A 10779-nucleotide genomic window follows, 5' to 3' on the forward strand; every position below is an offset into this window, starting at 1 on the left:
TCAGCTTCCTCGTGAGAACAGTATAAGAGCTTTGTATAGGACTTTCAACATATTTTTTTTGCTTCTTTGGGATTTCTGTCCAAGAAGAGTCTTAATGTGAGAAGATAGAAGGAAGGGAGAGCAAAGGAAGGGGAATCTATCAAGATTTGTTAGTCAGGAAAACTCCAAAGCACTAAATGTATCCAAGAACATGCTTGATTAGGAAAAAAATAGTTGATTGTTTTATTATATATAATTGCAACAGTAATCAAGATAAACTACCTTCAATTTGTCTTCCTAACTAGGCTTAGTGTAGTTTGAACAAATGTTGATGACAATTCTCTTAAGTTCATGAAGCAAATTAAATGCAATTTAGTGGATTTCTGGCTGAGTTTTCAGGCTGCGTTTCTGGGCCGTGTTCCACCTCTCTTGCAGGGGCCAGCAGTTTGAGTCCCTGAGTTTTCCCACAGTTTTTTAACTGTGGGACTGCTTAGAAGCAAAATAGCACCCAGTGTGAATAAAGCTGGCAGAATTGTGCTCACTGTCAGCATTAAAGTAGTACTGGATCAGCCAATATTAACTGATAATTGTATAGAGCAGCTAGCTAGTGAAGTACCTGCTGGGCTGTTTTGGGATGGAAAATCATCTGTCCTCATTTCACTTTCCAGATTCAAAACAAAGTGAGCTTTCCTTGCTGGAATCAAAAGGACAAACTCTTCTCCTTCCCCGGGTTTCTACCTCTCAGGTAGAAATTTGCCAGCATTGTTTTGCAGGATGATGAATGTGAGAGGAGGGATTTGGGAGCGCAGTGCTGGAGGTGCCGTGTCAGAGAAGCCCTTGCAGCACTGATATTCCTATGGCTGTTGTCAATATGTGGAGTAAGCATGAGGACAGCCTGGATCCTGAGCCTAGAGAACAGAGATGAGAAAGGATTGAGTTATCCAGACAAACAGCACGTGTGCAGTTGGGACAGGAGAGTTGCTTTGGGGTTTGGATACCCCAGGGGTCTGTGTGTGTGTGACATTGGCCAGACCCTGCACCTTCAGGCACTGCTCTGCATCCTGTCTTCAAAAATCACCTTGTATCACAGTCAGGAGAACTGAGTCTGCTCTTATTTTTTGCTAGTGCAGAAGTAAACCTGAGTCAGTAAAGCTATGAGTGTAGCTATGTTGGGATACAGGACTACAGATTTAGGGCTTTCACTATTCAAAAGCAGTATGTGCAGTTAAAATATGGAGCTCTTAAGTCCTTGCTTTGTGAAAAACAGTGCAGTGCACTGACACTGATGGGTTTACTCCGGCTTTTTTGCAGAGTGGATGAGAGCTGTTGTGCACTCTAAGTGTGATGAGGCACCGTAAGCTATACCTTGCAATGCTTGCAGGATCTGAAGGCAGCATGCTGCAGAACAGCTGCTGTCAGGCCCTGTGCAGATACAATGCTAACTGACATGCTGTAACTACGTGGGGTTTCTCGTGGATAGCAGCATGCCACTATTGAATGTAGCCAGGAAAAAGGCAGATCAGCTGCTGCTTGTTGGTGAAGACTTTTGCCCCCATGTTGGCCCCTCAGCCTTTCCCAGTTCCCAACACACAAACCTTACCAGGTTCAGGTTGCAGATTGATGTATCCAGCAGGTGGGGGTTTTGGTGTCTCTGGCACATCTACTGGTGCTTTCTTGGTGATCTCTCTGCTGGAGGTGATGGAAGAGGTGCTGAGAGGTGCTGGAGAAACACCAGTCTTGCAAGTGATTTCTGTAGTCTTGCTCGTTGAGGAGCTGATACTTTGGGTGGAGGCAGTGATGTTGGGAAGTGGGGTGTTGGGCTTGTGGGAGAGGGGATTCATTTCTGTGGCTGTGATGGCAGCAGGCACAGAGGTGGGCTTTGGGACAAGGGCACAGGGGGAGCTTGGGGTGGTGGTGTTACAGGGGGCAGGAGCTGAGCCGGTGGTACCTCCCAGTGCTGGGGACACCAGTGGGGTCCCAGTGCTGCGGATGGTGCCTGTGGGATTGGGAACATCAGTGCTGGTGGTGGCACCGTGTGTGACAGCTGGGGGTGGGACAGAGCTTGGAGAGGTGGCCCTGGGGCTGACAGCAGTGAGGAGGGTGGCAGCAGGGGACTTGGAGGTGGTGGGCTGGTGGATGAAGCATGGGGTGATGGAGCTAGGGGCTGGGGTGGAGGTGATGGAGGTGACAGCAGTGCTGGGCTGGGCAGTTGGCAACGGGAAGGTTGGGCTTGCAGCGTTTGGGGTGGGGGCCTCGGGGCTGGTGTTTGGATTAGTGGGGTGGCTGCTGGTGGCTATAGGGGTGGGGGCAGCGGTGAGGGGGGGAGGGGTGGTTGTGGGGGGAGGTTCCTGTATCCCCCCTTGCAGGCCAATTCCCAGGATTTGGTCCAGTTCCTGTTGGGACTGTTTCTTGACCCAGCACATGACAGCAGTCTGATTCTCAGCTCCCTTCAGTTGTTGGATGTTTGCCCCCAGCAAATTTTTGACATCCAGAACGCTGAGTTTCTGCAATGCACGTATGACAGCTTTGGTCAGGCTCATAGCTGGCGCTGCCTGAAAATGCTTTTCTAAAGGGAATGCAGAGCTAGTAATAACTTATGAAAGAAAATTTTAAAAGGTTAGAAGTAGAGATTTGGTGAACTGATGGCACTGAATCCTTGAACCCATGGCTCAGCCCTCAACTTAGAATGGCATGGGTTGCAAGGGACCACAAAGATCACCTAGTTCCAACCCCCTGCCATGGGAATAACACCAGCACAGCAGGAACATACCTGCAGTTCATTGGGATTTAGGGCAAGAAAGGTGTCAATGTCCATGTCGACACCATTTTCAGCCAAGTCCTTCAGGTCTTCTGCTGGAGCTCCACCTTGAAGAAAGCATCCAGGGCACCTGAACTCATGCAAACACTTGCAACACTGAGAGGAGGGTTCTTGAATGGTTCTTGAATCTGGCTAGCCTTCCAGCCAAGGAAGACATCTCTATAGAAAATGAAGGCTGAAGCACCTACCCAGGTATGGCCGCATCTGGAGGTAATACACCTTGGTGCCAGCCTGGCTGGCAAAGGCCTGCTGGGCTTTGCTGTAGAATTGGTCCTTTTTGTTTTGAGAGCAGGAGGAAATGTCCAGTTCTCCAGCGCTCCTGAGGAAAGGGAGGTTTGGAGGTCAGAGCAGGGGGTGCCACCCAAAGCCTTTCCAATGGCCAAGGGGATGTGTGATTTATCCCCCACCCGTGTCACTGGTGGCTCAGAGAGGGACACGACTATTGCAGAGCCAGGTGGACCTGCTCTCTTCCTGTAACCCTGGGCATCTTGCAGGATGGATGAGCATCCCTATAGAGTGCTTTACCCAATTGCTTCTGAAGGTATTTTCTCAATCTGCTCCTCGTTCAGGTCACAAAGGAAAATCCCACCAATTTGCTGAAGCAAGGGCCCTGTTAGGTTGCCCCCCAACTCCAGGAACCTTGCGATCAGCTGCTGCTTCTGGAAAACACAGTTCATGCATTGTGTGCTTAGAGAGGAGGAAAATGCATTTGGCAGAAACGCACTACAAAACCCCTGTGCCTTGGGCTGCAGGAGATGGGTGGGTGAGCTCCCACAGGAGCTGGGCATGGACACGAGCGCAGAGCAGCCCTAGCTTGGACTCTCCTGCATTTGTCCCTGTGCCCCTCGGGTACCTGGGCGCTGCTCCATTTGCCATCTGAGGGGTTGAGCAGGGCACAGAGTGTGTCCGCTGAGGTCACCTGCCACTGGCTGAGCTCCTGCACTGTGTAGAGGCGGGACAGTGGCCCCAGCCTCCGGAGCTGGGCATCCGGCATCCCCGTGGGGTACACCTGCATCAGCAAAGAGGGGTGGGGAAGGCAGGGATGCTCATAGTGTCTATACTAAAATAAAAATTGGCTTCCACATCCCCAGTAGTTGCACTGCTGCTCGTGCCCTGGTTCACCCCTTACCTCCTGTAGCCTTTTTTTCAGCACCCAGAGATACTCAGTGGTGAGTGGCTGCTCCAGCACATGCTGTAGGTCTGTTTGCAGAACGCTGTCGCTCAGGCAGAGGTAGAACTGCTGGGGGCTGTCATAGTCGAGAAGCAGGATGCTCTCAGAAAGCACACGGGCGGTGATGGGCTCCTGCATGCAGCCTGCAGGCGGGGAGGGTGCATTTGGGGCTGGCATCTCTTGGTCTGCGCTCCGCTTTGGCCGGGGCTGTGACACTGCTGCCATGGCTGTCAGCAGGGTCAGGGACTGCTCCCGCTGCTCCCATCCCTGGGTGCTGTAGGTGGCTGCGATGCTTCTGGCAAATGCCTCCCGTGCCGCCTGCCAGGGAGGGCAGAGGAATCTGGGGTCCTCAGGATGCTGGGTCCCATGTCTGTGGGCTGGCCCGACATATGGGCCATTTAGGGTTGGCTCACCTTATCCACCAAGCTCAGCGTGGTCTGGTTCAAAGCCAGTGCAAGTGGCCCCAAACGTTGCAGAGTCTCCAAATCCCAGCCTGAAGGATGTCTGCAAAAAGCACAGCTCAGCATTCTGAAGGGAACACCTCCCCTCCTGCCCACCGCTGGGCTCCTTACCCATACACTGTACTGCCCCTGAGGAGCACAGCATTGACAGCATCCCGCTGGGCACCCGTCAGCATGGAGCAGAGTTTCAGGTGCTCCAGGATGCTGGGGTACAAAGCAGCAATGGTGCCTGGCTCCATGGTGCACACCAGCACCCCGAGGCTGTGACAAAGGAGATGGATGACAAAGAGATGGGTGACAAAGGAAGCATGGCAGAACACAGGCACGAATGTGCCCTAGAGCAGCGGCAATGCCCTGGGCTTAGACTAAGACAGAAGCCAGTGGAGCCTAGATCTGGAGTCCAGAATCTCCCATTGTATCTGTGCCAGCCCCATAAAAAGAGAATTTTTGTTTTGTTTGTGCTACAACAAAAGAAGATAAGGCTGAAACCCAACCTGGCACCAGAACTGGCTGCACCAGGTTCTAAATTTTCCTCAGCCCAGTGCCAGTCACAGAAGTCATGATGCATGTGGGAAGAAACACAACCCCCAAAGCAAACAACACCTCTGCACCCTGTGCTGGGGTTGACACTCACTCAGCATATGGCTCCGTGGCAGTGAAGACGGCACCGAGAAGGAAAGTGGCCTGGGGGGAATTATGGAATCATAGAATCATTCACATTGGAAAAGACTCTTGCATCCCAAGCCCAAACCCAACTATCCCACCATTGCCCACCAACCCACATCCTTCAGTGCCACTTCTCCATGGTTCTGGAGCACCTCCAGGGATGGTAACCCCACCACTTCCCTGGGCAGCGGTGCCAGTGCCCAACTGTTCTTTCAGAGATGAAATTGTCCCTGACATGCAGTGGAGGAGAGCAGGTGGACATCAGCCCCAAACTCTGCTTAAAGCCATGTTGGTTTGGAGCCATTTATCAATATCAGTGACTCACCAATGCTGCCTTCATGAGGGCAACAGGAAATCCTGCAACAAAACGAAATGGTGTTGTGAAAAGTTCAGCAGTGTGCATACAGGGGCTGTGCTGGAGCAGCTCCAGCTTTAAGCCTGGGGAAGTTTTCTTTGTCAACTGAATAAGGTTTGGTAAATGCTGGTGAATGCTGTGTGAAGAGAGCGGGGTCCTTAACCACCCTGCAGCCCAACCTCAACACCATGGGGATGAGCTTAGAGGGAGAGCAGCGATGCCCCAGAGCTGGGAGAAGTGCATGTGCCCATTCCCAGCACAGTGCCAGCTGTGGGCTGGGAACAGGTCTGGGGGCAGAGGGACTCACGGAGGGCAGGGGCTGCCCACACCATGCTGCCTGTGCTGGGGGTCCTGGTGCTGGGTGCCTCCGTGCGCTGTTGAAGCTGAGCCTGGTGCTGCCCACGCAGGGTGCTGAGTCCTGCAGAGCAGAGGACAGGCTTCACTCCATGCCCATTGATAACGTGGGCTCTGTGATGAGTTCTCTCGCACTGGAACCCCTCAGATGCACACCAATAGAATGGTGAGCAGTTCCAACAGGGGTGCACCCCCTGCACCCCCAACCCCTCTGCTATAAACCCCCTAGAAAATAAATCCTTGCTCCAGAATCCAGATCAGCACCATGCAGAACAATTGGGGTCATTGCAAATCATTTCCCCATTAATTCCCATCCCATTCCACCATCCCACCCAGCTCTGGCCACCCTCTGCCCAGGGCTTTGTCACCTACCTGCACCTGCAGCCACCCGCAGCCAGGGATGAGCAGAGGGAGCGGAGCAGCACAGCCCTTATCTGTGTGGGGTGGGGATGGGGCTGCAGGATGGGGTGTGACGGAAGCAGTTTCTCAACTCTGTTTTGTAAAGTCTCTCTCTCTCTCTCTTTTTTTTTTTTTTTTTTTAATGTAAAGGGTCACTTTGAACTTGGAGGCCAGGGAATGACAGCTGCTCATGGAGACAAAGTGCCCCCAGCCAGTGAGAGCCCTTTGGGTTACCTGGGAATGCATCTCATGGGTAGCCTGTTTCCTTCCTTATGGTTTTGTGAGCGCCTGTTATGATGCCATCCAGCACATAACTGGAAGAAAAAGGCTTTAAAAATAAGGAAGTGAGACCAAGGGGACGCGGCACAAATCCAGAGGGTGACAACGATGCTGGGAACCCCATGCGTGCTGTGTGCCTTGTGCTGAGCCCTGGCAGGAGAGAGCTGGGGGATAGCAATGTGGGGGTTCTGCCAGCCTCTTGTCCCTGTTTTGGGGTGCCACTGAGGGGTGGGAGCCACAGGTACCCTACTCAGAGCTCACACCCAGCCCCAAAACTGCCTTAGGGCCCATCACTGGAAGTGGCCCCTGGTGTTTTCTGGGGGTCCTTTGCGTGTTGGTGGCAGTGAGATGGGGACACTGCATGCTGCCCAGCTGTGGGGTTGCTCCTGGGCAGCTGCTGTATAACCCTAAAACCTCATGGCCTGAAGGATGCACACAGACCCTTTGTTCTTTGTTTTTACATCCATGCCAACCTCAGCAATGGTGTTAAAGTGTCATTAAGAAATGGTGCTTGTCCCTACAACCACAGTGCAGGGCCGTACTGCTCCCACTCATCCTCCTCGAGATCTCTGAACTCTGCAGGAATTTGGAGGAACTTTTCCTCCACCTCTGTTGCTTTGTTTTGGAACAGTCCCAGCCGCTGGCACTCTCACTGCCCTCTGGCTGACATCAAGGTATGTCTTTGGTGCAGTGCTGTCAGGGGAGGAGAGGGGCTGAGCCCCCCAAGGCATGCACACAGAGGGGATGGAGTACTGGGTGACATCCGAAGCCCCAACCCTCCCCCACCCCATGGCCTCAGGGACTTGGGAGCTCAACCAATGCCAATGTCAAGGGAAGTATGAACGGGTGGAATCGAGGTAATGGGGATGGAAAATGTCCCCAGGGCAGAACTGCTTAAGAGAGGGCCATGAACCCTATGGGGACACAGCATGGGGCAGGTGAGAGGTGACCGAGGGTTGGGGAAGGGCTGGGCTGTGGCATCTGCCCCAACTGCCCCACAAACCTTCGCTACCAGCACGGGGTCACCGATCGGGACGGCTGTAGGGTGGATGACCCTGCTGGTTTCAGTTGTGGGGTTTCAGCTGGATAAGGATGAGAGTGTGATGATGACACAACAGGTTGGGTTGGCCGAGTTGGAGTGTGGGGCTGTCCTGCTGGGCCGGTCTGGGCTCATTCCTACCAGCACCGGTAAGTGGAATTGCATTGGCCCCACAGTGACTGGGGGTGGTCTGGTACAGCTGTGAGTGAAGGAAGAATCACAGGGGAAGAGCATCAGGAGGAGATGGTTTACTATGGCAATGCCCACAAATACACAATAAATAAGGGTTGTTACTGGGGGTACAGAAGACCACGAAACACACAAATACCCAAACGTGACCCCCCCAAGCTTCACGTGCACAAAGTGGATCGACACAAAATGCAGCGAACGCCGCGTGGAGGTGATGTGGGCAGCGCTGCCCACTGGGCAATAGCTTTGGGGTTGGCTCCTGCAATATCACTCAAAGTGCAACACAGCGTGGGACTGAGGGATGCAGTGCTCCAGCTATGACCATCCCCATGGCACAGTGTCCACACGCTGCCACTGCAGTTGAGGACACAGTGTCCCCAGCGTGTGGCTACAGCCACCATTGGCATGGGGATGTTCCTGCACAGATGGGTGCATCCCAGCTCTGATGCAGTAAATGTCACCCTTAACCTTTCGGCCCTCCTGGGCACATCCCTGACATTAATTCTTTGGCAAACACTCAGTGCTGTTAATTTACAGCTTTGGGAGTGTCTGCAGCTGCCTGCCCTCCCTGGGCACACCTGGAGGTAGGGATGGGCCCTGGTGGGGAGGAGCCAGCCCTGCTGATCCCCAGAGCCCCCACCACCCCCCATCTGTCCTCTGATCCATCTCAGCAGGAGCTGCCTCCACACCCAGGAAAAAAGGGGATGCTAGTAGAAAGGAGAATCTATTAGAAAAAGCGTGGGGATGCTGGCTGCTTTAATTCAAGGTAAGTACTAAAAATACGTGCATCTCTGGGACCATCGGAACTGCTAAAAGACAAGATTCGTTCCATAGAAATCTGAAAAAAGCTTTAAAATCTCTTCATATCAATTTGCTCATCTTCAACAAACCTTTAAAAACACGTAGGTGGGTGGCGAGGCCGTGCCGCAGTCCCAGCTCGTGGGCAATAAGGAGGGAACATCCCACCTCCTGCACTGAGGACCGCAGTGGGATGGAGCACTGGACACGGAGCCCACGGAGGGCACACTGAGCACCCGAGTGGGACTGTGGGTGCATCCAGCACACTCATGGCACAGCCATGCTGCCCTGGCGCAGGGATGCAAAGCTCCAAGGTCACTCTAAGCTGGTGCGTGGCACACTGACTGCTGCTGTGGCACACAATTAGGAAAGGGGCATCTGGTGGCCAGGTGGGTGATGGGCACGGTAAAAAAAGAAACCGATCCTAATTGCTGCTAAAATCTGCCTAATCCCAGACCCAGAGGTGAGGGAAACCACAGCCTATGGAAAGTGTGGATGTGGAGTTGGTGCTGGGCTCTGGGGGTAGGCTGCCAGAACTCATCAGACAACTATGGAGCAAAGGGTTGGGAACGCGTGGAAATGGCCAGCGCTCACTCCAGAGCCCACTCAGCCAACCACTGCTCGCACTGCACACGCTGCTCCTCCAGCTCCAGGCTGTTGGCTTTGCTCAGTGCCTCGTCTTCTTTGTCCCCAGGCATGGCTTGCTGGCTTTGCCCCACGTCCCCCTTCTGTACTGCCTTGTCCTTCAGCTCCTGGATGGTCTCGTCCAGGCGGTGCACAACGTGCTGCGGCACCCAGTTGCCATCCATGGCTGTGACAAAGGGGTCAGGCGTGCAGACCTCGATGAGCTCCTTGCTGGTGGGGATGCGCAGGTAGTAGGCATGCAGCATCATGCGGTATGGACCGCTGTCCTTCTTGTGGCTGTACGTAAAGTCCCCCACAATGGGGTGGCCGATGGCACTGCAGTGAACCCGGAGCTGATGGGTGCGCCCTGGGAGGGGGGGAGCAGGAACTGGGGCTACAGGGTGTCACCAAATCCCCCCCTGGCATCCCCATGACGGTCCCTCTAATTGGTGTCTCTCCAATTGGAGCACTGAAGTCCATGAAGTCCAGTCAGCCCCTCCTGGGCTGCTTTGCACCACCAATACCCAGGGCTGCAAGCACAGATCCCACCCTGCGCTATGGACACATGCACCACGTGAGCCCCCCCAGAGCCCCACCTGTCAGCGGCTGCAGCAGTACTTTGGTCACAGGATCTCCGCTGTAAGATCCGTGCTCGAGCACAATCAGCTCCGACTGGCACGGCTTGGGGTTTTCACAGCCTGCAAAAAGATCCAGGGTCAGCCCTGCCCAGCTCCCCGGGTTCAAGCAGGGTGTGGGTGCTGCTCACCCTCTGTCCCCTCAATGCACATCATGTGGGTCATGCCCTCCGCTGTGTTCTTGCCGATGGCATAGCGGATCGTCATGCGGCTCTGCTCAACGTGGCCCCTCACCTACAGGAGACAAAACTGGATTGCAGGACGAGCCCAGGCCCACTCCCTTCCACCCCCCAGCTTGTATAGCTAGCGCTGAGCTCACCAGGGCCAGGTAGGCTTTGGTCACCAGGCGGTCCTTGAAGCACTTGTAGGCGCTTCCTGCCGCCGCTTTGTTGAGCGCGACGCAGAGGGCCCCGCTGGTGGAGAAGTCGAGCTGGTGGCAGAACCTGGAGCGGAGGGACGTGAGGGAGCACCGCGGCCGCTCGGCCACCAATGCACGGCCCGGCCCGCGGCTGGGGGCTCACCTGAAGCCGTAGTATGTGTCGGGGTCGGCCAGCTCGGGGAAGCGGTGCTTCAGCTGGCTCTGCAGGGTCAGCGTCTCGTACCACATCTTGCTGTCGATGCGGATGTCCCAGTGCTTGTTGACCACGATGAAGTCAGGGCTCTGGTACAGGATGCAGAGGTTGTCGATGGTGCCCGGCTCCATGGCGAGCGCCCTGCGGGGACAGAGGCGGGGCTGGGGCCGGGCGGGCCGGGGCTGACCGCGCATCGCAGCCCCGCATCTCTCGCTCCCGCGGCCCCGCGCAGCCCTCCCGGAGCCCCACGCCCGGCCCCGCTCCCGGCCCACCTGCGGCGCGGCCCCGGCCCCGCCGGGCGGAGCGGAGCGGCCGCAACGCGTCACCTCGGCGCCAGCCGCGGATCGCCACGCAGCCAATCAGCACGTCCACCGCTTGCTGACCTTCTCCTCGCATCCAATCAGCGCGCACGCAGCTTGCGGTGCCGCGCCCCGCAGCCA

The 10779-nt window shown here is 55.1% G+C and overlaps 2 protein-coding genes across 3 annotated transcripts; both read right to left on the bottom strand.

Annotated features, from left to right (window-relative positions):
• Positions 1-584: 584 nt before the first annotated feature.
• LOC116237551 (mesothelin-like protein) lies at positions 585-5435 on the bottom strand. The gene is made up of 11 exons (XM_031606808.2): positions 5421-5435; positions 5064-5113; positions 4541-4690; positions 4382-4472; positions 3927-4286; positions 3651-3806; positions 3323-3456; positions 2986-3116; positions 2750-2844; positions 1580-2483; positions 585-887 (listed from the first exon to the last, which is right to left on the bottom strand). Exons 1-11 carry the CDS (start codon positions 5433-5435, stop codon positions 805-807), a joined length of 2169 nt encoding a protein of 722 aa, XP_031462668.2. The 3' UTR covers positions 585-804.
• Positions 5436-7754: 2319 nt separating this feature from the next.
• On the bottom strand, positions 7755-10710 carry RPUSD1 (RNA pseudouridine synthase domain containing 1). 2 transcript variants are annotated; one of them, XM_031606679.2, is made up of 6 exons: positions 10612-10710; positions 10289-10480; positions 10087-10210; positions 9899-10001; positions 9729-9830; positions 7755-9499 (listed from the first exon to the last, which is right to left on the bottom strand). In XM_031606679.2, the coding sequence occupies exons 2-6, from the start codon at positions 10468-10470 to the stop codon at positions 9099-9101; spliced, it is 912 nt and encodes a 303-aa protein (XP_031462539.2). In that variant the 5' UTR covers positions 10471-10480; positions 10612-10710; the 3' UTR covers positions 7755-9098. The 2 variants fall into 2 exon arrangements, with proteins under 2 accessions (XP_031462539.2, XP_031462538.2); XM_031606678.2 differs by lacking the exon at positions 10612-10710 and having other exon boundaries at positions 10289-10597.
• Positions 10711-10779: the final 69 nt, after the last annotated feature.

Source organism: Phasianus colchicus, chromosome 16 (genome assembly GCF_987193195.1).
Source record: "Phasianus colchicus chromosome 16, bPhaCol1.hap1.1, whole genome shotgun sequence".
Taxonomy (NCBI): domain Eukaryota; kingdom Metazoa; phylum Chordata; class Aves; order Galliformes; family Phasianidae; genus Phasianus; species Phasianus colchicus.